The sequence below is a fragment of the Oncorhynchus gorbuscha genome, linkage group LG23 (genome assembly GCF_021184085.1).
Source record: "Oncorhynchus gorbuscha isolate QuinsamMale2020 ecotype Even-year linkage group LG23, OgorEven_v1.0, whole genome shotgun sequence".
NCBI lineage: Eukaryota > Metazoa > Chordata > Actinopteri > Salmoniformes > Salmonidae > Oncorhynchus > Oncorhynchus gorbuscha.
The window spans coordinates 8,687,204-8,714,869 of NC_060195.1; the positions used below are offsets into that span (position 1 = coordinate 8,687,204).

At 42.6% G+C, this 27,666-nt stretch overlaps 2 protein-coding genes across 2 annotated transcripts; one reads left to right on the forward strand and one right to left on the reverse strand.

The window, feature by feature from the left end:
• Window positions 1–6,572: 6,572 nt before the first annotated feature.
• Window positions 6,573–20,570, reverse strand: matr3l1.2 (matrin 3-like 1.2). Its single transcript, XM_046323209.1, has 20 exons — window positions 20,453–20,570; window positions 18,423–19,427; window positions 17,979–18,040; window positions 17,740–17,778; window positions 16,387–16,496; window positions 15,864–15,928; window positions 15,584–15,700; window positions 14,464–14,589; window positions 14,113–14,295; window positions 13,484–13,608; window positions 12,734–13,370; window positions 10,818–10,944; window positions 10,489–10,631; window positions 10,248–10,376; window positions 10,040–10,162; window positions 9,804–9,934; window positions 9,363–9,687; window positions 8,962–9,121; window positions 7,364–7,479; window positions 6,573–7,177 (listed from the first exon to the last, which is right to left on the reverse strand). Exons 2-20 carry the CDS (start codon window positions 19,212–19,214, stop codon window positions 7,115–7,117), a joined length of 3,573 nt encoding a protein of 1,190 aa, XP_046179165.1. The 5' UTR covers window positions 19,215–19,427; window positions 20,453–20,570; the 3' UTR covers window positions 6,573–7,114.
• LOC124010590 (polyadenylate-binding protein-interacting protein 2-like) lies at window positions 20,509–23,452 on the forward strand. Its single transcript, XM_046323210.1, has 4 exons — window positions 20,509–20,666; window positions 21,189–21,331; window positions 21,515–21,691; window positions 22,600–23,452. Exons 2-4 carry the CDS (start codon window positions 21,194–21,196, stop codon window positions 22,654–22,656), a joined length of 372 nt encoding a protein of 123 aa, XP_046179166.1. The 5' UTR covers window positions 20,509–20,666; window positions 21,189–21,193; the 3' UTR covers window positions 22,657–23,452.
• The last annotated feature ends 4,214 nt before the right edge of the window (window positions 23,453–27,666 follow it).

A 27,666-nucleotide genomic window follows, 5' to 3' on the forward strand; every position in this document is an offset into this window, starting at 1 on the left:
TATTGTGAGTATAAACCATTGTTTTTGTTTTTTTACCTCAAAATGTATTTGAGGGCATCTACAGTAATATCTAAACAGAAATCTTTAAATGGTCATAATAAACTAGCGAATAATTTGGAAGAGTTCATGTTCAGAATATTGTTTTTAAATCAGTCCTTGCATGTAATTTGAAAATAAAGGAGTATATCTCGTCATTAGCCACAGAAACAAATTCAGATTTTTTTCTGGGTGATGACACCTGAAGATGAAGTGTCACTTAAGGGATAGAGGCAACGCCACTTACCTGTGATCCCGTTACCATGAAAAGGTATCCTGCTAAAAGCTAGAATAATACCATTATCACTTAAAGGTGATTAAGTGTCCTGGATGGTTTGGAGTGATTGATTTCAGGATGATTTTGGGAGCAAATGCTTGGAATAAACCCTCTTTGTTTCCAATAATATGATGATAGTTTACAGGAAGGCCAGCATGAGTCTAATATAATGTAACTTCTCTCTCTGTCACACAACATGTGCATTAACAAATGAATAACTTTTTTGTTGTTGTGCATCTTGACTTCTTCTGGCTTTTTCATTTCAACCAATACTGTGTAGATTCTGTAAACCTGCAAAATGACCAATATCACTCCCAGCAACGGAACATGGATTAGAATGCTGGTACCATGTTGCTGCTGTCCCAACAGGTCAATCAAGAAAGAAGCATAAGATTTGGGCAACATGTCACATGTAGGCCCTTTACTAACATCAACCAGGGTCGTAGCCAGAGGCCCTTTACTGACATCAACCAGGGTCGTAGCCAGAGGCCCTTTACTAATATCAAGCAGGGTCGTAGCCAGAGATCCTTTACTGATATCAAGCAGGGTCGTAGCCAGAGGCCCTTTACTAACATCAACCAGGGTCGTAGCCAGAGGCCCTTTACTAATATCAAGCAGGGTCGTAGCCAGAGGCCCTTTACTAATATCAAGCAGGGTCGTAGCCAGAGGCCCTTTACTGATATCAAGCAGGGACGTAGCCAGAGGCCCTTTACTAACATCAACCAGGGTCGTAGCCAGAGGCCCTTTACTAATATCAAGCAGGGTCGTAGCCAGAGGCCCTTTACTAACATCAAGCAGGGTCGTAGCCAGAGATCCTTTACTAATATCAAGCAGGGTCGTAGCCAGAGATCCTTTACTAATATCAAGCAGGGTCGTAGCCAGAGGCCCTTTACTGATATCAAGCAGGGTCGTAGCCAGAGGCCCTTTACTGACATCAAGCAGGGTCGTAGCCAGAGATCCTTTACTAATATCAAGCAGGGTCGTAGCCAGAGATCCTTTACTAATATCAAGGGTCGTAGCAGGGTTTACTAATAGCCAGAGATCCTTTACTAATATCAAGCAGGGTCGTAGCCAGAGATCCTTTACTAATATCAAGCAGGGTCGTAGCCAGAGATCCTTTACTAATATCAAGCAGGGTCCTTTACTAATATCAAGCAGGGTAGCCAGAGATCCTTTACTAATATCAAGCAGGGTCGTAGCCAGAGATCCTTTACTAATATCAAGCAGGGTCGTAGCCAGAGATCCTTTACTAATATCAACCAGGGTCGTAGCCAGAGATCCTTTACTAACATCAAGCAGGGTCGTAGCCAGAGATCCTTTACTAACATCAAGCAGGGTCGTAGCCAGAGATCCTTTACCAACATCAACCAGGGTCGTAGCCAGAGATCCTTTACTAACATCAACCAGGGTCGTAGCCAGAGGCCCTTTACTGATATCAAGCAGGGACGTAGCCAGAGGCCCTTTACTAACATCAACCAGGGTCGTAGCCAGAGGCCCTTTACTGATATCAAGCAGGGTCGTAGCCAGAGGCACTTTACTGATATCAAGCAGGGCCCTTTACTGATATCAAGAGGGTCCTTTAGGCCCTTTACTAACATCAAGCAGGGTCGTAGCCAGAGGCCCTTTACTAATATCAAGCAGGGTCGTAGCCAGAGGCCCTTTACTAATATCAAGCAGGGTCGTAGCCAGAGGCCCTTTACTAACATCAACCAGGGTCGTAGCCAGAGGCCCTTTACTAATATCAAGCAGGGTCGTAGCCAGAGGCCCTTTACTGATATCAAGCAGGGTCGTAGCCAGAGGCCCTTTACTAACATCAACCAGGGTCGTAGCCAGAGGCCCTTTACTAATATCAAGCAGGGTCGTAGCCAGAGGCCCTTTACTAACATCAAGCAGGGTCGTAGCCAGAGATCCTTTACTAATATCAAGCAGGGTCGTAGCCAGAGATCCTTTACTAATATCAAGCAGGGTCGTAGCCAGAGGCCCTTTACTGATATCAAGCAGGGTCGTAGCCAGAGGCCCTTTACTAACATCAAGCAGGGTCCTTTACTAACATCAAGCAGGGTCGTAGCCAGAGATCCTTTACTAATATCAAGCAGGGTCGTAGCCAGAGGCCCTTTACTAACATCAAGCAGGGTCGTAGCAAGAGATCCTTTACTAATATCAAGCAGGGTCGTAGCCAGAGATCCTTTACTAATATCAAGCAGGGTCGTAGCCAGAGATCCTTTACTAATATCAAGCAGGGTCGTAGCCAGAGGCCCTTTACTAATATCAAGCAGGGTCGTAGCCAGAGGCCCTTTACTAACATCAAGCAGGGTCGTAGCCAGAGATCCTTTACTAATATCAAGCAGGGTCGTAGCCAGAGATCCTTTACTAATATCAAGCAGGGTCGTAGCCAGAGATCCTTTACTAATATCAAGCAGGGTCGTAGCCAGAGATCCTTTACTAATATCAAGCAGGGTCGTAGCCAGAGATCCTTTACTAATCAAGCAGGGTCGTAGCAGGGTCAAGAGCCAGAGATCCTTTACTAATATCAAGCAGGGTCGTAGCCAGAGATCCTTTACTAATATCAAGCAGGGTCGTAGCACAGAGATCCTTTACTAATATCAGAGATCCTTTACTAATATCAACCAGGGTCGTAGCCAGAGATCCTTTACTAACATCAAGCAGGGTCGTAGCCAGAGATCCTTTACTAACATCAAGCAGGGTCGTAGCCAGAGATCCTTTACTAACATCAACCAGGGTCGTAGCCAGAGGCCCTTTACTAACATCAACCAGGGTCGTAGCCAGAGGCCCTTTACTGATATCAAGCAGGGACGTAGCCAGAGGCCCTTTACTAACATCAACCAGGGTCGTAGCCAGAGGCCCTTTACTGATATCAAGCAGGGTCGTAGCCAGAGGCACTTTACTGATATCAAGCAGGGTCGTAGCCAGAGGCCCTTTACTGATATCAAGCAGGGTCGTAGCCAGAGGCCCTTTACTAACATCAACCAGGGTCGTAGCCAGAGGCCCTTTACTGATATCAAGCAGGGACGTAGCCAGAGGCCCTTTACTAACATCAACCAGGGTCGTAGCCAGAGGCCCTTTACTAATATCAAGCAGGGTCGTAGATCCAGAGGCCCTTTACTAATATCCAGAGGCCCTTTACTGATATCAAGCAGGGACGTAGCCAGAGGCCCTTTACTAACATCAACCAGGGTCGTAGCCAGAGGCCCTTTACTAATATCAAGCAGGGTCGTAGCCAGAGGCCCTTTACTAACATCAAGCAGGGTCGTAGCCAGAGATCCTTTACTAATATCAAGCAGGGTCGTAGCCAGAGATCCTTTACTAATATCAAGCAGGGTCGTAGCCAGAGGCCCTTTACTGATATCAAGCAGGGTCGTAGCCAGAGGCCCTTTACTAACATCAAGCAGGGTCGTAGCCAGAGATCCTTTACTAATATCAAGCAGGGTCGTAGCCAGAGGCCCTTTACTAACATCAAGCAGGGTCGTAGCAAGAGATCCTTTACTAATATCAAGCAGGGTCGTAGCCAGAGATCCTTTACTAATATCAAGCAGGGTCGTAGCCAGAGATCCTTTACTAATATCAAGCAGGGTCGTAGCCAGAGGCCCTTTACTAATATCAAGCAGGGTCGTAGCCAGAGATCCTTTACTAATATCAAGCAGGGTCGTTTAGCCAGAGATCCTTTACTAATATCAAGCAGGGTCGTAGCCAGAGATCCTTTACTAATATCAAGCAGGGTCAGGAGATCCTTTACTAATATCAAGCAGGGTCGTAGCCAGAGATCCTTTACTAATATCAAGCAGGGTCGTAGCCAGAGATCCTTTACTAATATCAAGCAGGGTCGTAGCCAGAGATTCTTTACTAATATCAAGCAGGGTCGTAGCCAGAGATCCTTTACTAATATCAACCAGGGTCGTAGCCAGAGATCCTTTACTAACATCAAGCAGGGTCGTAGCCAGAGATCCTTTACTAACATCAAGCAGGGTCGTAGCCAGAGATCCTTTACCAACATCAACCAGGGTCGTAGCCAGAGCCTGATGAGATGCAATGAGGGTCGTAGCCAGAGCCTGATGATGAGATGCACCGAGGGTCGTAGCCAGAGCCTGATGATGAGATGCACCGAGGGTCGTAGCCAGAGCCTGATGATGAGATGCACCGAGGGTGTGCCTGCAACACACCAGGGTCATGAACTTGTGACTCTGCTGGGACATCTGTACACATTCTCCCACTGCGACTCCAGCACTCTCCTTGATATCAAGCCTAATGATATAAAACCTTGCTTGGTCCTCTCCTCTGAAATAATTTGGCACGCAGACAGAATAGGAAGTCCCAAAGGAGAGAACCCTCCTCGGTTAGGGACGGACAAGCCTTTTTGTTCGGAGACTCCCCGCAACAAACCCCAAAATATTTGTGGACATCTGCCCTGGCCTCATCTACATGCATAGCGCCAGCCTGGGAGGGGGGGGTGACCTGCTCAGGAGACAATGGTGCTGCAGTCTGATCTATAGCCACTACTGCCTTTATATTCCAGCTCAAAGAACAGACTCTAAAAACTGGAAAGAGAGGGGACTAAAGGGAATGTCAGGACCTCTTTCCAGGGAGGATTGATACAACTCGCATTTTGGTTTCTCCTCCCTCCAAGCCTCCTAGGAACGATCATTTTTCAACATGCAGGCGACCAGACCTTTGTCCATGAGTTGCCATTCAGGGGAACTTGGCGTTGTGAAGGACAGTGGACACAGAAAACAGTATGGATCCATCTGGATGAAAGGTGGATTTGGTGCGTCCCCTAAATTATCCACCAAATAGTGAAGCTTTTAGCATGTTGAATTTAGATACCTTTTTAACGTGTCAAATTGAAAAATATTGATTTATACAAATATTGTTTTTTTTTTGTGAAAAGCGCAATTTCATTTAAGATTGCTTTGTGAAGTCACTGGGAAAAGTAGCAATCACAAGTAATCCTGAGAAAAACGATCATCCTTAGCCCTGTTGACTCGTGTGTGTATAGTAGGAACAATAACACCATCTGCTGGTCTCAACATGAACTGTGTGTGTAAAGTGCATGCTCACAATAAGAGGGGGCTCTCAACACATTTCTGTGTACCCATTCTCCTCCAGTAACATGCCAATATACACTGAACAAAAATAGAAAACTCAACCTGCAACAGTTCATACAAAAAAAAAAAGGGAATTCAAATAAATAAATTATGGTCTTAAATGGATGGATTTCACATGACTGGGAATATAGATATGCATCTGTTGGTCACAGATAGCTTTTTAGAAAGAAAGAGGTAGGGGTGTGGATCAGAAAACCAGTCAGTGTCTGGTGATCACCATTTACCTCATGCAGCAGAAAAAAAATATCCTTCACATAGAGTTGTTCAAACTGTTGTTCCACTCCTCTTCAATGGCTGCGCGAAGTTGCTGGATATTGGCGGGAGCTGGAACGCTGTCGTACACGTCGATCCAGAGCATCCCAAACATGCTCAATGGGTGACATGTCTGGGGAGTATGCAGGCCATGGAAGAACTGGAACATTTTCAGCTTCCAGGAATTGTGTACAGATAATTGAGACATGTGGCTGTGCATTATCATGCTGAAACATGAGGTGATGGCGGCAGATGAATGACACAATGGGCTTCAGGATCTCATCACGGTGTCTCTGCGCATTCAAATTGCCATCGATAAAATGCAATTGTGTTCCGTTGTCCGTAGTTTATGCCTGCCCATACCATAACCCCACAGCCACTATGGGGCACTCCGTTGACATCAGCAAATCACTCAAACAACACGACGCCATACAAGTTGTTTGCCATCTGCCCGAAGAGCACACTTCTCCAGCGTGGCAGTGGCCATCGAAGGTGAGCATTTTCCCACTGAAGTTGGTTACGACGCCAAACTGCAGTTGGGTCAAGAGCATGGTGAAGATGAAGAGCACGCAGGTGAGCTTCCCCGAGATGGTTTCTGAGTTTGTGCAGGAATTCTTTGGTTGTGCAAACCCAGTTTCATCAGCTGTCCAGTCAGCATACCAATTGAGACATCTGTGGCATTGTTTTGACAAAACAGCACATTTTAGTGGCCTTTTATGGTCCCCCCAGCACAAGGTGCATCTGTGTAATGATCATGCTGTTTAATCAGCTTCTTGATATGCCACACCTGTCAGGTGGATGGATTATCTTGGCAAAGGAGAAATGCTCACTGACAGGGAAGGAAACATTTGTTGACAACATTTGAGAAATATGTTTTCAGATAAACAAAACTTTTCTGGGATCTTTTATTCAACTCATGAAACGTGGGAACACATTACAAGTTGAATTTATATTTTTGTTCATTATACATCCAAGCAATGCAATTATCTGAACATCTGCATGGGAGGCATTTATTAAAAATGATCAACCTTTAGACACTTGCTCTAATATAATTGGTTACGTTATTTCTTGTCTCTGCAACAGTCGGGGAACCAATCAAAAGACCAGCATCTGAGAGGGATGTCGTCCTATGACTTCAACACAAATCAAAAACGTGTCTTGCACTTAACAAATTTAGCAAGAAGAGTTATCAGAAAATATTAAAAACAAAACCAGGCAAAAAAAAACCCTACATTCTCCAGACCCATTCATGGTTGGTTCCTCCTGGTACAGTACATTGGTTAAAATAAAGAGTTACAAGACTGTATGACTAAACATGAAAGCTTAAAAAAAAAAAAAAGACAAAAAAAGAAAATAGCTGAAACATCCACTCTTCCGTTACAAACAAACTCTATCCAAGCGTAAACATTTCCAACACTTGTCATCATTCCTAAACAGGAGTCTTTGTCCCTCTGGTACTTTGAGCTTTGGCCTTCTCCTTTTCCAGATGTTTCTGAAAAAAAGAAAGAAAAAAAGACAGCATTTAGATTTCAGAACAAAATGTTTTTTTTTCTGGATGCTGACAACTGTTTGATACAAAGTGAGAGACGTATTGGTGTGTTTTGTGTCAGAGCTTTAAATGACTGCTTAAATCATTTTGGCATATCTGCTAATTGACTACAATATTGTATATGTTTACCTTGAGTTTTTGGTAGTGAGATTGACTGCTGCAGTGAACCTTCTTGGCCGTCTCCTCATTGGAATAGAACAGGAAACAGACTCTACAGTAGTACCCCATCTTCACATATTCAACACCTGCAATCAGACAGAGTCACTATGATGTTTGGTTGGAAGAATTTCACAAAAAAAAGGTCTACACCTGTTCTATTCAGGGCATGTGACAAATAACATTTGATTTGATGTATGAAATATGATATAATCTACATGGTCGTTGAACATTCCCAAAATCATGGGAATTATTATAAAGTTGCCCCGCCCCCCTTTCACTGCTATAACAGCCTCCACTATTCTGGGAAGGCTTTCCACTAGATGTTGGAACATTGCTGCTATAACAGCCTCCACTCTTCTGGGAAGGCTTTCCACTAGATGTTGGAGCATTGCTGCTATAACAGCCTCCACTCTTCTGGGAAGGCTGTCCACTAGATGATGGAACTTCCATTCAGCCACATGAGCATTAGTGAGGTCAGGCACTGATATTGGGCGATAAGGCCTGGCTCGTAGTCGGCGTTCCAATTCATCCCAAAGGTGTTCGATGGGGTTAAGGTCAGGGCTCTGTGCAGGCCAGTCAAGTTCTTCCACACCGATCTTAACAAACCATTTCTGTATGAAACTTGCTTTGTGCACATGGGGCATTGTCATGCTGAAACAGGAAAGGGCCTTCCCCAAACTGTTGCCACAAAGTTGGAAGCACAGAACTGTCTAGAAAGTCATTGTATGCTGTAAGGTTAAGATCTCCCTTCACTGTAACTAAAGGGCCTAGGCCGAACCATGAAAAACAGCCCCAGACCATTATTCCTCCTCCACCAAACTTAACAGTTGGCACTATGGATTGGGGCAGGTAGCGTTCTCCTGGCATCCGCCCAACCCAGATTCGTCCGTCGGACTGCCAGATGGTGAAGCGTGATTCATCACTCCAGAGAACGCATTTCCACTGCTCCAGAGTCCAATGGTGGCGAGCTTTACACCACTCCAGCCGACGCTTGTTATAACGCATGGTGATCTTAGGCTCGTGTTGCCATGGAAACCCATTTCAAGGATCTCCCGACGAACAGTTCCTGTGCTGACGATTCCAGAGGCCATTTTGAACTCACAACCGAGGCCAGACAACTTTCTACGTGCTTCCGAACTCGACGGCCCCGTTCTGTGAGCCCTACCACTTCGTGGTTGAGAAGCTGTTGCTCCTAGACGTTTCCACTTCACAATAACACTTACAGTTGACCTTGGGCAGCTCTAGCAGGACATAAATTGAAAGTCACTGAGCTCTTCAGTAAGGCCATTCTACTGCCAATGTTTGTCTATGGAGATTGCATGGCTGTTTACATGATTTTATACACCTGTCTGCTACAACAAAAAAAATGACTGAATCCACTAAATGAAAGGGGTGTCCAGATACTCTTGTCTATGTAGTGCATATATTTTTAATGTGTTGGACAAGACAAAAGTGGTCTGACAGAAAAATAAAATTATTCTATATGTTATAAAAAAAATTAAAAGTAGTATTTCTAAACACATAGAAAACCATTTCCTCCTCGAGTATTAATCTGAGCATGTCCTTACCCACTGGGTTGTTAGACTCATACGGCCCCAGAGGAACCGGGCTGGTTGATGAAAGCTTTCCCTCAGCCTGGGATGGTGTGCAGGCAGTCTCTCCATTCTCCTCAACGCTCCTCACACTCACTATGGAAATGTCCGTCTCGTTTTCCTCCATTTTGATGTTCTACGGCACAGAACAATAGAGAGTCAGTTCCTGAAGATACTACTTTTGGTTGACAAACTAAAACCGCCTGGGGTTTACATCCCAGAATGGGGTCATATTCCCCATCAGGTCATCATAGAGGGATTGCTGATGATGACAGCGAACTACGTTTGACCAAAGCCCCATAGGACTGTGATCCGTAGTAATACACTATAGTGAATATGGTGACATTTTCAGAACAACCTAAGCCAGATAAACTTACCATATCAGTGTCAATCTTGTGTACAGCTGAGGTCTCAGAGGATTGACCGTGCTCGTGCTCTCCCTGTACCTCGTCGTCCTCCTTCCTAACCTCTACCTCACTCTGCTCAGTGGGCGTCTCCACCATCTCCTCCTCGTCTTCTTTGTCAGACTCGTCTGCTGATGAAGATGCAGTCTCCTCTCTGGACTTCTTGACTGGAGGTTCTTCATCCTGTTTGGCTGAGCTTTTGGCTGCGGAGCTCCTGTGGGAGCTCGTTTCACTGCCTGATCGCTCCCTCTTCGACGGCTTCTTCTTCTCCTCAGAGTCAGGGGCTGGTGGTCGGTGTCTAGTGTGGAAAAAGAGCATTTAATCTTTAGTGTCGCCATCTTAGTAGTGACAGAAATAAGTTGAAGTGTACAACGTTCACATCAAATACACCAACTGTCGTTTAGTTTGACTCACCCGTATTTGAGCTGTTTGTACTTCCTGCTCACGTACACCGTTAGTCGCTTGCCTTCAAATTTAGGGGGCGTGTCCTTGTAGGTCTCAGACATTCTCTCAGCGTCCTCTCCACGTTCCATCTCAATGAAACACTAGAAATGAAATAATTAACATACAATAGAAATCCACATTTGTTTTGTATCCCACTCTTTCCAAGAAGCTCTGTAGCCCGAAGAGAGAACAAAATATTTCATTACCTCGTTGCGATATCTGTTCAGGAAATAGCGTCTCACTTTGCCGAACGGTTCAGCAATTTTCAGAAGAGAGGCATCTGAGGATTTGAAGTGGGGAATCTGACCCACGTATACCACTCTCCCACTCTGCAAGAAGAACAAACAAAAAAACATTACAAACAATTTCTACAGTAGAAGGCTGGAAAACTGAATCTGCAGGTACGGAGCTCACCTGAATGGTAGCGTATGTCTGTGAATGGTAGATTTTCACAGACTTCCCACACACTGTCGGTGTTACATTCCCACTGTAGAAATTGACCATTGCTTTGGCCTCTTCTTCCGAATTGAGTTGCAGAAAGGCCTAGGTTCACCAACAAAGAAAATATACACAATAGTTAAAAGTTGACTTCATTATTTATTTATCCCCCCCCCCCGCTTTTTAACTGTCAAATTAATCTATCAACCAACTTTACCTCAGGTCTCACGTCAAGCACCAGGTGCTGAACTACAGTACCGAAGGGTTTGGCCAGGGCCAAGATCTCGTTCAGAAAACCATAGGCTCGTTTAAATCCCACAACGTTGACCACTCTCAATCCCCCAATTTTCTTAGAGCTTCCTGCAAAGAGGATGAGAGCGACAATTACACAACTGTTTACTTTCACCCAACAACAGTTGCTGGAGCTTACTTTTCATGCGGGCCGACACTGTAGCAATGGTTTTCAATTCCACAGACGCTTATCAATCAATCATCCTAAATTAAATGATCATACATCATGATAGAGGTGAAGTTAATGTTGTTTACCTGAAGAGGAGTACTTTACTTTGGATGAGGAGTCCTGTCTCTCCAAGTCCTCGTCCTCTGCCAGCTCATCCAGAGTCACAAAGTCATCCATGTTCTCTGGGAAATCCTGCTCCATGCTGCCCTCCTCCTAACGGAAACGAACAACATGTTCGTTACATATTCAACATAAAGAACCAGTCAAAGGTTTGGACACACATACTCATTCAAGGGTTTTTTCCTTTATTTTTTTTTTTACTATTTTCTACATTGTAGAATAATAGTGAAAACATCACAACTATGAAATAACACATGGAGTCATGTAGTAACCCCCAAAAAAGTATTAAACAAATCAAAATATATTTGAGATTCTTCAAATAGCCATCATTTGCCTTGATGACAGCTTTGCACTCTTGGCAATTCTCTCAACCAGCTTCACCTGGAATGCTTTTCCAACAGTCTTGAAGGAGTTCGCACTTATTGGCTGCTTTTCCTTCCCTCTGCGGTCCAACCCATCCCAAACCATCTCTATTGGATTGAGGTCGGGTGACTAGGTCTGATGCAGCACTCCATCACTTTTCTTCTTGGTCAAATAGCCCTTACACAGCCAGAAGGTGTGTTTTAGGTCATTGTCCTGTTGAAAATCAAATGATAGTGGAACTAAGCCCAAAACAGATGGGATGGCGTATCGCTGCAGAATGCTGTGGTAGCCATGCGAGTTACATGTGCCTTGAACTCTAAATAAATCACTGACCAGCAAAGCACCCCCACACCTCTTCCTCAATGCTTCACGGTGGGAATTACACACGCAGAGATCCTCCGTTCACCTACTCAGCGTCTAACAAAGACACGGCGGTTGGAACCAAAAATCTCACATTTGTACTCATCAGACCAAAGGACAGATTTCCACCTGTCTAATGTCCATCTCTCGTGTTTCTTGGCCCAAGCAAGTCACTTCTTATTGGTGTCCTTTAGTAGTGGTTTCTTTGCAGCAATTCAACCATGAAGGCCTGATTCACATAGTCTCCTCTGAACAGTTGATGTTGAGATACGCCTGTTACTTGAACTCGGCGAAACATTTATTTGGGCTACAATTTCCGAGGCTGGTAACTCTAATGACCTTATCCTCTGCAGCAGAGGTAACTCTGGGTCTTCCAGAGTCTTCCATTCCTGTGGGACTCTGGGTCTTCCATTCCTGTGGCGGTCCTCATGAGAGCCAATTTCATCATTTCATCATTGCTGGTGGTTTTGATGGTTTTTTGCGACTGCGCTTTAAGGAACTTTCAAAGCTCTTGAAATGTTCTGTATTGACTGACCTTCATGTCTTAAAGTAATGAACTGTTGTTTATCTTTGTTTATAGGAGCTGTTCTTGCCATAATATGGTATTGGTCTTTTACCAAAAAGGGCTATCTTCTGTATACAACCCCTACCTTGTCACAACACAACTGATTGGCTGAAACACATTAAGACAGAAAGAAATTCCACAAATTAACAGGAACACCTGTTAGTTGAAATGTATTCCAGGTGACTACCTCATGAAGCTGGTTGACAGAATGCCAAGAATGTGCAAAGCTGTCATCAAGGCAAAAGATGGCTACTTTGAAGAATCAAACAAAATATATTTAGATTTGTTTAACACTTTTTTGGTTAGTGCATGATTCTGTGTGTTATTTAACAGTTTTGATGTCTTCACTATTATTATACAATTTTGAAGAGTAGGTGTCCAAACTTCTGACTGGTACTGTATGTCAACATATTATTTACATATTCAACATATTAGTTAGATATTAAAAATAAATGTTTATAATATGTACAATATAAAACATTTAAAGGGAGATATATCACTGTGCTCAACAGAACAAAAACACAAGAGTAGTGCCAACTTGTAAGCAAGACAAATATTTTCTTGGACTGTAAAAGTTTTCTGTTGTTGACCTACCTGGTCTGCAGGTAGTTGTTCCTCGTGCATCTGTTCACTCTCTGCTGGCTCTGCAGACGGCATGTCATCCTTGTCCTCGGTCTCTGGCTCATCTGTAGTGTCTTCAGTTTCCATCTGTTCACTCTCAGGCTCTCCCTCTGCTTTCTCCTCTGCACCAGGCACAGTCCCCTCCTCCACCTCTGACCCCACAGCCTTCTCTGTGACATCACCACTGCTCAGAACCTTGGCAGTGCTCGGAACGTCATCGGAGTCCGGAGCAGGTTCCTTCTCCTCCTGGGATTCCAGACTGGTGTTGGCAGCCGTCTCTGGGTCTTCCGTCACGTCTTCAGCATTGTCCTCTGACGACCCATCATCACGTGAACCTTGGTCTCCCTCTCCTTTGCACTCCTCAGCGTCATCTCCCTCCATCACACCAGCCACCTCATCACCTGACCCCTCCCCCTCTCCTCCTGACCTCTCCCCCTTTCTCTCTGCACCGCAGTCCTCTCCTTTTTTTGGTGGTTCCTTCTTGTCCTCTTTGGCTTTGCTGCTAGAGGAAGATTTACCACTTCTGGAAGAACTTCTGTCTTTGGGCCCAGTACTACTGTTGCTTCTCCTTCTCTTATCATCCATCAGTTTGTTGGAGTGATAACCCACACTGTTACAGACAGACAACAATCCACAATCAGTACAGCTACCTCTGGAAAAAAAAGGCCAACTAAGTCCTCTAATGTGATAATGAAGCACTGAATCAATCTTGGGAATTCTTACCTCAAGGTCTTGTACTTGGTACAGATGTTTAAACGGACAGTCTTTCCCTGGATGGTCAGTGGATTCAGAGTGTAGTACTTCACCAACATCTCAGCATCCTCTGCGGACCCCAGCTGAACAAAAGACTAGGAAGACAAACGCTAAAGTTTATACATTTGAACCCTTCATGGCAGATCCAAAATATAATAAAAATTTATATACTCATGCCTCCTTGCAGCATGCCTAAGGCACGTTCACACAGATGAGCAGGGACCCTGGGCATCTTTCTTTTGGTGTTTTTACAAGGTTAGTAGAAAGGCCTCTTTAGTGTCCTAAGCTTTCATAACTGTGACCTTAACTGCCTACCGTCTGTAAGCTGTTAGTGTCTTAACGACCGTTCCACAGGTGCATGTTCATTAATTGTTTATGCTTCATTGAACCATGGGAAACAGTGTTTAAACGCTTTACAATGAAGATCTGTGAAGTTATTTGGATTTCAACAAATTATCTTTGAAAGTCAGGGTCCTGAAAAGGGACGTTTCTTTTTTTGCTGAGTTTAATAACAAATAATATGTGCCATTTAGCAGACGCTTTTATCCAAACATTAGTATAGATATTTTTTTTATACAGAGAATAAATAGGACTTTTACCTCATCAGTTAGAAACAAGTGTTTCTCCACGGTGCCGAAGCGCCGCGCGATGGTGAGGAGTTCCTGCTTCTTCTCGTTCTCACGCGGCAAGTTGGAGAAGAAGACTACCTGCGATTGGTTCACCGCCGTCGGCTCTTTGCCTTGTTTAGCCTCCCGGTTGATTCTCTCAGTTCTGCTGTCTTTCTGTATTCAGAGAGAGGAACATATTACGTGTATGATCACTCGGGGTCGTTAACGGTCAGCTAAGATAGAAACGCAGCCGAGTGACTTGAGGTATTTCCTCGAGACAACAGATACAGGTAAAAACTAATGAAAAAAAATAGACAAATAAGGACAATATTCCAATATTACCCGAATCACCACGATTTCCTTGGACAGATAACAAGTGATTTGTTTCCCATGCAACAGCGCTGGGTTCTGCTGGTAGTAGCTCACCACATCCCTAGCTTCCTTATGAGTCTCCATTTCTAAAAAGGCCTGTGGGAGTAGGAATACGCATCATGAACCCTGTGCTACAGGACCAGTCATCGTGTGCTCTAATACAACGACGTCATCCGTTTACTGCTGTTAAAATGGGTAATAGGAGCAAGTCAAGTGTTTGAAAGAGTTTGCGTTTCCGGTTGTACTGTAATAAGTTAGTTAATAAGGCAGAATTGATTAAATACATTGTAATAAGAGGAAAGTGGTGTGAAAACACAAAAAGGGGGTGGTTTCCTGGACACTCCAATTAAGAATCTTTACAGTCAATGACTGTGTGTGTGGGCACAAAACAACAACATGAAAAGACAACCTGGCGTGCGCGACGGTTTCCAGTTTGAACTTGAGGGGGAAAGTGTGCGTATTACCACTCACTTCTCAAGACCATGGATTTGCAGAACTTCTAGTGGTTGATCAATTGCATTGCAAGCAAATATAGTTATTTTTTTTGGGGGGGTGTAATTGAAGTGTTTGAGGCACGGGAATTCTAATAATGGTCGGCCAATAAAAACAGAATGTAGGTCTGGTGTGAAAACAGATGTATTTGCAGTTGGTGAAGGAGATTGCATAGCAGCATATTGACGGATATATTTCTATCATTTTTTATTTGGTCAGAAATTTTAGTTTAAAAAGTCACTGCAAAATATTAAAACATTCTGCCCACACCTCTACAGAAATGTGATCAAATTTACCATCGTGCTTAATTTTTATTTATTTTTTAAAGTCATGACCCAGTTCTAGCATTTCTGAATCACACAGCAAACGAGGGTGTTTTTATTGTTTACATAAAAGGGTGAACGGAGGCTGTTTTCCGGGCGGGGCTGTAACGCTTGTTCACGAGCGCAGAAATACAGTATGGCTCTGATTTATCAAGAAAAACATTTTTTTGTTGATAAATCCCATTAGTTTGTTGCGCACGCAAATCCTAGAATCTCCACGTACGCCCAGAATTGAATATGCCCCTGGCAAGGTGACACAAAGTGTCGTGCTTTACCTTGTTCTTCAGTACCAGGTGTTCACAGAGAGTTCCAAAGGGTTCAACCAGGGCGAACAGGGCTTTGTTAGACTGAGGACTCCTGTCATATTTGGCCACCACGACTTTGCTTCTGATCTGAGGAGGAGAACAGTTCAGAACGATACAAAAACAAGTTGAATCCATGACTCTCACACCTAAGACATACCAGTAAAATTCCATTCGTTTTTGATGAGGAGTTACCTGCAGTAAAAAGATTGTATTTGATCAAGATAATATCATGACAAATAAAACACATTACCGGTTTAAGTGCCATAGAGTGTTGATGTGGCTTGCCTGATCCAACATTAGATCCAGCACCACCACCTAAACAGACATAAGAGGTTCTATTTATATATACATACAAATGTTTTTAAATATATATATATATATATATATATAATTATTTTTTTTTCAAGGACCCAGTCACTTAAATTACAACATGGCAGTAGCCAGCTAACCAAAACATGGTTTACTGTCTTCCTTTGTCCCTAGACTGATTACAGGGTCAGGAAGCCAATATGTAATTTAGTAATTTGGGTGAACTAGGCCTATCCCTTTAAATGACAATGATAACATGGTAATGAATACAGAAATTAATCAGTAAGGTGACAGGAATAAGTATACATTGGCGGCATCTGGGGGAAAAAAGGCACCCTATTCCCTATATAGTGCACTACTTTTGGCCAGAGCCCTATGGAACCCTAATCAAAAGTAGTGCACTAAAAGGGAATCTGATTCCATTTCAGACACGGATGCAATCTTTCACACAAACACAGCATTACCCCAACCGGAGCTCATGCGCCCTCCTCCTGCCTGCTGCCTTTCAGCTATGGGGACTGGTCCCAGAAGACCGGCTGATTGATTGGTGGTCTCCAGTAGATGAGACCCACCGCTGAAAAAGGGACAAACATGAGATTCAGTCTAATTACATAAGACTGATTCAGCTACGCATTTTAAAGTGCAACTTCACTTCCTGATTTGGCCTCGTTTTGTATTTGGTTCATTTAAGAAATGCTATTGTCCATGACTTAATTCAAACTCGAGTTGGTTTTGGGGGTGTGGTTGTTCCACTGGATGTCATAAGGTGAATGCACCAATTTGTAAGTCGCTCTGGATAAGAGCGTCTGCTAAATGACTTAAATGTAAATGTAATGTAAATGTTGTCTCATGTGTGTGTATGTGTGTGTTCGCAGTTGACAAGAGTTTAAAAAAATGATTTAGACAATTAACTTTAGCTGACTGGTATGCGACAGTGGTAAATTTGGTTTGAATTTGGATAGCCTATGCCCGGGGCTAGTTAGGGGCCATCAATAAATTACACAATGTAAATTAGATAATATTCTCATTATTTTTTAGTTCTCAATAAATGCTTTCAATATTTGTAAATTAATTTATACAATTTATAGTTGGTTTGAGTTTAAGGTCACTGAAATGTCAACATATTGTCCCATTTTATCGAGGGTCCCTAACGAGCCCCATAGGGATATCCAAAGTCAACCCACATTTACCGAAGGGATTCCAATCGGGTCGAGAGCAGCTGCACTCCAGATGTATAATTTCTAGTGTGATGCCAGCTGTCGGCAGGATTAAAACAAATCCAGCCTTCGTTTATGTTGTGATGCAGTCAAGGACCACAAGTCGCATTTTTTTTTATTTTTAAATAATAAATAAATAAAAGAACTCTGTTTTGGACAAGACAGACTTTATGACCAAAATGACCGTATTTATACTTTGTAGTCAATGTTGACGTTAGATGAAATGTTTCACTCATAGATGCCACGTAGAAAAAAACTTCATTTAGAGAACAGCCTCTTTTCTTTTTTTTTTTTTTAAGTGTGCAGTTACTCTTTAAATTCAAAACACCTGAAAGGTTTCTTGTTAACTGGTTTATGTTCTTTATCAACTCTTGGGACTAATATTTGCAAACAAGTTATAACAACTGGCGTGTGTGTGTGTGTGTGAGAGAAAGAGAGAGCGAGTGTGTGTGTGTGAGAAAGAGAGAGCGAGTGTGTGTGTGTGTGTGTGTGTGTGTGTGTGTGTGTGTGTGTGTGTGTGTGTGTGTGTGTGTGTGTGTGTGTGTGTGTGTGAGAGAAAGAGAGAGCGAGTGTGCACGTGCGGGAAAGTGAGACACATACCTTCTGCTTGTGGCCATGTGTGGATCCCATTCTGGGTACCTAATGGTCATGGGAGAACATTGGCCAAAAATCATTGATGGTTCACACAATTTTATTTTTCCCCTCTCTTCATGCTTTTTTTCAATTGGGCAGGGTAAAAGTACCGTTTCAGTGGGTATCTGAACTTTAGTCAAAACAACCTTGTTTTGCGAAAAGATCTTTACATAACATAATGTGTTTGAAGAGGAAATGTAACTTACATTTGCAGGAGGAGCCTCTGGTTTTCTGTATGGCGTAATCCATTAGTGTGCTGGTTCCACTCCTGCAGACCAAGACAACCACTGGATGAGTGACTGATTTACTGAAGACATACACTTTATACATTAATTGGCTCCCACACCAATTAGAAAGCAAAAAGGTGATTCAACTATGGCTCTTCAGAAAAAAGGAGAAAGAAGCTGAATAAGTGGAGATATGATGCTACTATAAAACAGACTTGTTGAATCATTACTTAGTGTACTGTAGGATTGGCTTTTCATCACTTGATAAATCAAAAGATATAAAAGATTTGATTATAAAATTCAAAAAGTGGTCTTGAATTGAAAGTGTCCGTGCGTTTATGAGAGTAGCAATCAAACTGAGATCAGAGGAGACGGTGTGAAATAGACAGGTAAAGTGGAAAATGAATTGGAGTTAATACTCACCATGGTAGAGTGCACGTCAAAATCACAAAGAGAGCACACATGGGGAAACATGTGAGGTATAACTCCTAAGAAGTCCTGCACTTTGCCTTGGGACGGGGATCCCATTCTCCTGGTCATAAAGACACTGTCTGCCGCTGAAGGGGGACCCATGCCCATACCGCTGTAGCGATCACGGGAAAGATCTGAATACCACCCTGGATCTCTTCCACCACTGCCGTGGCCATAGTCGAGTTCGTACCTTCCAGCTGAAGTGTCTTGGATGGAATTGTAGCCCAAGTCTCCTTGCTGAGCGAGGGCCGAAGCTTGCCCCATGGAACCACCCAGTTTGCCAACACGCATGTCATCCCAGTCATCTCTGCTGGCTCTGTATGAGGGCTCAGAGGAGAGCACGGACAGGTCCCCTCTAGAGTTGCCTGCCATGCGTCTTTCAGAATCCACCTTCCGGTTCTTAAGCTGCATTATAAGGTGAGGCAAGGTCTCCACACTAATGTTGTCTTCTGGGATCTGTGCCAGCACGTCCAGGTCAGCGAGCGACAGGCCCAAGCTGGAAAACAGCTTTATGGAGTTGCCAATGTGGCTGCTGCCGCCACCACGACGGGACAGCTGCGGGTCACACTCACCACCACCCATACCCGAGGACATGCCGTGCAACTGTCTGGAGGTTGAGCCATGATGGAGACTGTCTGAACGCTGTTCATTCATGCTGAAGTTGAGGGTCTCAGCAGCAGCCAGAAGCCCGCGTCCCACAGCAAAGCCTTTCTGAGAGCTATCAGATGGAATCTTCTGGGACATGGCAATCCTCAAAATGGCTGACGAGCTCTAAACTAACTCAATGTGAGATTACACAGCACAAACAGAATAAGGAAGCAGTTAAAGCGAGGGCCAATTTAGAAGTCTTTGAACGAAGAGAAGATTTGGTCAATTCAAAAACTGACAACGACGTGGCAACAAGTCAACGTGGATGAGGAAAAAGGAAAACTCTCCTCTTCATCTGATGGAATATTTCTGCAGAAACATAATGGTGAAAGTGTAGGGTGTAAGTTCTTGTCTGCCACCCTCCTCCACAGTTAGCATGGGGATATGGAGGTGCAAAACAACACTGTCTGCAGACAGGTTCAGTTAGCCTACAATGTACATAGAGCAAGTGTAGAGAGAACAGCCCAATTTAAATAGTCAATTGAACTGTGTTCAGAATCAGAATGTTAGGTTTATATGAAAGAAACAGGAAGAACCATTTATTAAAGCATTGAAGAGAGACCACTCACAGAAAAGGAGGGAAATGTACAGTAAAGATTCAGACGTGAATTGACCTCATACGAAAGTAGCGGAAGATATACAGTAGCATTAACTGTATGTCATAGCCAGAAGAGAAGATATATCAAACATGGCTTCATCTTCATAGAGAAAGGGTAATGCACCAAGTGACCAACAAATTGTCATAACTGCAGTTTGGATAAAACTTGAAAAAGAGCTTATAAAAATGTTTAGTTACAAGGTTACAATGAATTTAAAAAAGGGAATTTCAATCCAGTCTCTGGATCAGAACGATGTTAGATCATGCTATAGCAAAGACAACAGTATAGACAATGTATCGCAACATTAGCTATTCAAGTTGCTAACTAACACGAGATGCAGTTAACCGCAAGAGCTGATTTGCCGCTTTTTGTCTGTGCTGCCAAAAACATATGTACTCAATATGTGAATATTTGCTGAATGTTGTGCGTACAAGATATAACTAAAAACGTTTACTTTGAAGATGATAGTAGCCAACTAAAATGTTAATAGATAACAGCAGCATAACATATATTTGATGTGAAAGGCAAGGCCTCTGGCCTAGTTAGCTTACGAAGCTAATTTGATGGCAACGAGCTTGCATGTTTTCATCATGAGGTGTAATATTATGCTCCGAAAAAAATAAAATAAAAGGAGCTCAATATAAACAATATATATTCGTAATATGTAACGTTAGTTATTTTACAGTCAAACGAAGATTTCCCGAATGTAGTGAACTGAGGTTTTATTGTCCTTACCTGCGCAGGGTGGGATCACTCGGCGTTGAAGCTCTATAACGACAGTCGCAGAGAGGATGCGCCCTGGTCACATGGGAAGGTCATAACGATTCGACCAATCGCTGACGCTCAACGTGTAAACAGCCTCAGCGGCCATTATTGCTCACTTGTCTTGGAAATAAAGAGTTGGAGAACAAAACAAAAGCAACAACGGACAGCTTTGAACCTTCACCTGGTAAGTTGACCTTTATGAAATATATCGTAACGTTATATTAACATTGATGTGGTCCATATAAAATAGAAATGGGTGTGCCTAGTTGCTGCTTTAAGCCTTTATAGCGAGTCGTCTTAAGAAAGGTAGACAAGTTTCTTTAAATAAATATAACCTTTATTTAACTAGGCAAGTCAGTTAAGAAGAAATTCTTATTTACAATGATGGCCTACACTCCAAACCCGGACGACGCTGAGCCAATTGTGCGCCTATGGGACTCCCAATCACGGCCGGCTGTGTTACAGCCTGGATTCGAACCAGGGTGTCTGTAGTGACGCCTCGGGCACTTAGACCGCTGCGCCACTCGGAAGCCCGAAACTATAACCACAGTGTTGCTATCATTTTGAACTGTACTGTGTTTTTTTTCCCCGAGTTGTTGATGGTTTATTGCTGTGTCTTATTATTACTGTGTTCTGAAATATTGTAATTGTTCTTCTGTTGGTCTATTTTTGAAGATACAACTAACTTACCTCATCTTTGTTACAGCCAAAATGAAAGACCCAAGTCGCATCAACAACACCCCAAGCCTCAGCAACAGCGAACTTATCCTACACGGACAGTTCATCAATGATGACAATCCTTTTGCTGAATACATGTGGATGGAGAATGAGGAGGAATTCAACAGACAGGTACTCTACTTATTCTGCCTATTGATCAGGTACTAGATTAGGTAGCTAGTTGATTTAATATTTAATGCCTATTCCACATACAAAGAAATAGCTGTTTTTGTAATAGCAATGTATCATTATTTCAATAATTTAGTGTTTTGCGAAGAGTGGGTGTCTAAATTATTTTGAATGCTTTGTCCCCAGATTGAGGAGGAGCTGTGGGAGGAGGAGTTCATTGAGCAGTGTTTCCAGGAGATGTTGGAGGAAGAGGAGAACGAATGGTTCATCCCAGCAAGAGATCTCCCTCTAACTCTCGGTCAACTCCAGAACCAACTCAACCTACTGGTCCTCTGTGACACTGGCGTCGTCGACGGCCTGGCGGTAAATGTTTCAGTGATTTTGTTTGTCCAGGTTTCCTTAAAGTAAAGTCTGTGGAAAGCAGCCATTTTAGTCCTATTTAGTCCTAATAGGCCTAGTCCTATTCTTGTGTAGGGAACCATTCATGGTTAGGTGGCTTGCCAGGCTAGTCTCGTGTGGCCATCCTTCAAAATCTTGTCTCTTCGACTCATGAAAAGCCTGTGTTTCTGAGGCTAACCTAGTCCCAGATATGTATGTGCTTTCTTGCCACCCCATTTCAAGTTTTATTAGTCGTATGTCCAAAGGATACACCGTCCAACGACATGTTTACTTGCATGTTCCTTCTTGACAATGCACCAACAATAAGAAATAATAAAAGATCAGAATACAAACAAAGTATATTTCTCAGTAGAATATGTGGTAGAATTATATACATGATTTGATAACAAAAGAGAAAAGGTACAATTATGGGTTCATTCCTTATTCTGGTAAAATGCATTCTATATTGTATAGGGCAGGAAGAAGTTAAAGGTCATAGGGGACACTAAAAATGCAGACACATAGACGCTTAAGACTAGCTGGACAGTCAATGACTAACTGATGGATGGCCTGGGGACGGGTGAGTCCTGTGGGTCCCGTGAGTCCCGTGGGGCTCTCCAGGCTTCTGATACGGGGGTGTATTAAAAGTCTATCATTGAATTCAAAAAGTTATTGGTCGTGTCATGTTTGAATCTATTGGCCACTACAAATAGAAGAACATTTTGAGCATACGTATATAAAGTATGATTTTTGTCTTGTTTGGCATGGCAAGATAACACCGGTTGGAACATACTTTACTAAGAGTAGGCCTATAATATCTCCATTTGTTTGGATTGAATCATCTCTGGAAGCTTTGATTACATTTTCCCTCGTGTTTTTTTCCCCCTCTTCAGATCAACAGCAATTTGAACCCTGAAGCACAGGAATTCGTACCAGGGTTGAAGCACTGAGACTAAGTCCTCTGATGAACGAATCATCTGTCCACACTGAAGCCAGTGTGGGAAGATCTGTTGGAGTTCTTGTTACTCTGTTGCACTTAATGTGTTGCCAAAGTTTTCCAGCTAGCCCTGCATGTTTAACGTTTGAATAATGTTGTGTATATAAATCATATGTAACTCTTCTGAATGTAAAAACAGGGTAGGAACCAGAATACTTTTTACTTGTATTTCTTATTAGAATATTATAGGCCTATGTTATGTAGGTTGTTCTAACATACCTGCCCTATCAAATAATACTTTTCTGTTCAATCAAAACTAGTGGTTCATCTCAATCACAAGATGTATTTTTCATTAGAACTTTGTTCGTTATGAATTCAGTAAGAAAGTGCAGAGAACATATTTCTTTATACAGTCTCATTTTGTTGAAATGCAGTTTGCTATGAGATTAATGTGTAATATCTTAGACGGGTTTAAAGCTGGATGTTATAAATTAGATTTACCTACTTTATAATATGTCTCTTATTTGTTTGTGTTCTACATTTTACTTTCTTTTCAGAGTCTGAAATGCCAGGCTTATTTGAGATTTTATTTTCATTGCACCCCTTTCTTCCTGACATTATCTTTCAGAGCCTGGAGCTTGAAATCCTACTGCCATATCGATGTTGACTTTAGTTTTTTCTAAATGCACCTAAGAGGAAAACTACTGTATAAAAACTTACCAAAACTATTGTACAAAATCTAAATGTTTTTTCTTTAAGTATTTGAAAATAAATGTTGGACTATATATTTTGTGATTTCACACAACAAATCATGGCCCCTGATCAATTCATTCTCTTGTTTTATATATAGCAAACAAACTGCACTCGATTCTTATGGGTGCGTTCGTAAATTCGCGCTGGCTCTATACTCCGAGTTCATAATACTCTCGTCTGAGAGTGACAGCGCAGAATGATTTGTGAATTTACGCTCAACACCGGTAGAATATGGTCGGTGTCGGTAAAATGTTGCCAGCAGCACAGTTACAGCTACCAACGCTCTGGATAACATGAAAACAGCTCTGCTATGGCAAATAAAATAGTCATTGAGGTGTTCTCTCATTTGTGTCTGGAAGTAGTTAAACTTGACTGCGGTTGTGAGGTCCGACCACTCGGTTCAACCTCACTTCTCCGCCAGAGCGGAATTGACATCCTGACAAAGGCTTTGAATGTACGAACGGCCAGAGCGCACTTTGGAAATGCAGATACATTTTTACGAAAACACACTACTTAAAAAAAAGTGGTTACTTCCGGTTCCGGTTCAGACGCCTGGGAAGCTAGCTAGCTACTTCGATACAGGTTTCAGTAAGATACTTAACGAATTAACGTATATGCCGACATTTTATGTTTGAATGTATTCACAAATTATCTTTTAAAAAAATGCTAACGTGAGAGGAAGGTAGCTAGTTGACGTTAGCTTTGCTAGCTCAGCCACTGTCCGTTTCAAGTAAATGTAAACAGCAACGTTGTGCTTTTAATAATTTCGATGACCTTTCCCAATAGCCTAATATTGAATCCATATTCCCTAGATTGCTTCTTTGACCCATCATCTCTTCACTGGCAACTTTCTCAACAGAGATTAGATACGTTTACGTTCCAGCATGTCTCACAACTACTCCTACAGACGACCACCGCCAGCTAAAGGTCTAAGACCCAGCTCTTTCGACTCTCCAGATCACCTGCACCCTGGAGACCACAGTCACAATGTTTACAGATCGTGCCAGGAGTCACCATCTCATTCCACAATACCATCCTACCCATACTCCTCATCCAGAGCCTCCGCTGCCACCGAGTCCCCTTACTCCTCATCACTAAGCCGGTCAGACCCTTACTCCTCACTAAACAGGTCAGACCAAACTCTCCTGAGCAGCTGTGGGCTCAAGCCCAAAGACTTATCTCTACTAGCCGAGATGCCTGAGGATCTCATCACCGTGGAGAACCTACCACATCTGGTCCTGGAGATTAAGAAGAAGAGGGCGACACATCAGTCACCATATCCAGCTATGATCTCTTACCCTCCTGTTGCCATATCTCGTCCCCCCTCTGTCCAAGTTGTGGACTACAACTATGGTAAAGAAACTCCCAGAAGTTACCAAACTCCTAGGTCCACTTACAACACGGCCCAAGGAGGAAGCAGCAACACCTGGAAACCCCCCAACTCCTCCCAACCAGCAGTAGATTACAGGTACCCACCAACTACAGACTACAGACCACGCCCAGACCAAGATGTCCCAGTTGTCACAATCAAGATGGCCACCTCTGGCAAAACTCCTACCAAGAAGGCTGCTCTTGACTTCCATGGAGAAATCCCCAAAAAGTTTCCTCATACTTGCTCTCTCTGTGATATTACCCTGCTCTCTGAAAAGGTATGTCGCTTACTTCCTGTTATTTCTGAGTCTGCATTATCTGTATCTCAGGTAGGTTCATGTGGGTGAAAAGGTCCAAAGTGTATCAATCTTACGCCTATTTGTTCCACTGATAATATACAGTTAATGTATAGGCTGTGTTTTAACATGTGTAGCAGTATCTTGAATATGAACAACGAGAGAAAAAAATGTGATTTGCTTTTTGTTGCAGTTCTGGTTCACACACGCCAATGGAACTCAACATGCAGACGGACAGCTCACACTTCTTAAAATGTGAGTAATCACATATTCATGTTGTTTTTCCAGTTTTCCACTCACCAGCATGACATTTCAAACTCGTACTGTCAGTATTGATATTGTATTAGGCCTAGCTTAAATCAATTAAGTTCCTAAGTTGTCCAGCTTTTTATAATTCCATCTCTTCTTCTTGTGCCTGCGTTTTAGGTATCCTGAGTGGGATTGCCGGATGCAGACCACCAGAAAGTGAGTGCACATCTCTCCACGTGTACACTACCGTTCACATCTCTCCTTGTTTACACTACCGTTCACATCTCTCCTTGTGTACACTACCGTTCACATCTCTCCTTGTGTACACTACCGTTCACATCTCTCCTTGTGTACACTACCGTTCACATCTCTCCTTGTGTACACTACCGTTCACATCTCTCCTTGTGTACACTACCGTTCACATCTCTCCTTGTGTACACTACTGTTCACGTCTCTCCTTGTTTACACTACCGTTCACATCTCTCCTTGTTTACACTACCGTTCACGTCTCTCCTTGTGTACACTACCGTTCACATCTCTCCTTGTGTACACTACCGTTCACATCTCTCCTTGTGTACACTACCGTTCACATCTCTCCTTGTGTACACTACTGTTCACGTCTCTCCTTGTGTACACTACTGTTCACATCTCTCTGCGTGTACAGAAGCAGGTTGTTACATTTACACACAGGTTATTCCCCTAACAGCACAATAACTTGCATTACCAGAAACAGTTACAAGCAATACAAAAATAAAAATCCTCCAATAAATGTTTAAAATGGGCGACAGGGGGACAAGAGTCTAAAGTGTAAGTTTAGTCTGCAGACTATTCCACAGGCAAGGAGCGTAACAGGAAAAGGCAGGCATACCAAACTCTGTGGAAATCGCACGGGCCTCAAGTATAATCCACGCTTGTGACCTGGTTTTAGTAATTCTAATGTTGATGAGTGATGATAAATAAGAAGGTCGTTTATTCAGAAGTGCTTTATAGACAAACACGAGAGCATGTTGTTTTCGTCTCATGGACAGCGAAGTCCAACCCACATTTTGATATAAAACACAGTGGTGAATTCTGTAGCTAGGACCTGTAATAAACCTAAGTGCGCAATGATAAGTAGCATCCAGCGATTTAAGTGTTGATGCTGTAGCATGCATGTAGATAATATCCCCATAATCTATAACAGACATAAAAGTAGCTTGCACAATTTGTCTTCTATTTGTCGAGGACAAACATGTCCTGTTTCTATAGAGGAAGCCTAGCTTGATTTGTAGAGGACAAACATGTCCTGTTTCTATAGAGGAAGCCTAGCTTGATTTGTAGAGGACAAACATGTCCTGTTTCTATAGAGGAAGCCTAGCTTGATTTGTAGAGGACAAACATGTCCTGTTTCTATAGAGGAAGCCTAGCTTGATTTGTAGAGGACAAACATGTCCTGTTTCTATAGAGGAAGCCTAGCTTGATTTGTAGAGGACAAACATGTCCTGTTTCTATAGAGGAAGCCTAGCTTGATTTGTAGAGGACAAACATGTCCTGTTTCTATAGAGGAAGCCTAGCTTGATTTTTAGCTGTTTACAAAGTTCGTCAACATGCATTTTAATAGGCTGTTTATCATCCAATCATATCCCTAAGTCTTTATATGCAGAGACCTGATTAATTCAAGAGCCATCTAAGCTCGTAAGTGCAAGTGTATTTTCAACCATCTTTTTGAATCTATTAAGAAATGTTCTTGTTTTTTAATGAAAAGCAAACATTTTTTGTCCATTTAAAATAACATCAAATTTATCAGAAATACAGTGTAGACATTTTTAATGTTGTAAATGACTATTGTAGCTGAAAATGGCAGTAAATTTTTTTATGGAATATCTACATAGGCCAGCAACCATCACTCTTGTGTTCCAATGGCACGTTGTGTTAGCTAATCCAAGTGGCTAATTGATCATTAGAAAAGCATTTTGCAATTATGTTAGCATAGCTGAAAACTGTTGTGCTGATTTAAAGTTATGGATAGAGGAATCTAAGTTTGAGGTGTTCGTATCACAAAGAACATTCGCAGAATGAAAAGATGCTGGAGGAGTGGTTGACGCCATCTGTCAAGCATGGTGGAGGCAATGTGATGGTCTGGGGGTGCTTTGGTGGTGAAGTGGGAGATTTGTACAGGGTAAAAGGGATCTTGAAGAAGGAAGGCTATCACTCTATTTTGCAACGCCATTCCATACCCTGTGGTCGGCGCTTAATTGAAGCCAATTTCCTCCTACAACAGGACAATGACCCAAAGCACAGCTCCAAACTATGCAATAACTATTTAGGGAAGAAGCAGTCAGCTGGTATTCTGTCTATAATGGAGTGACCAGAAC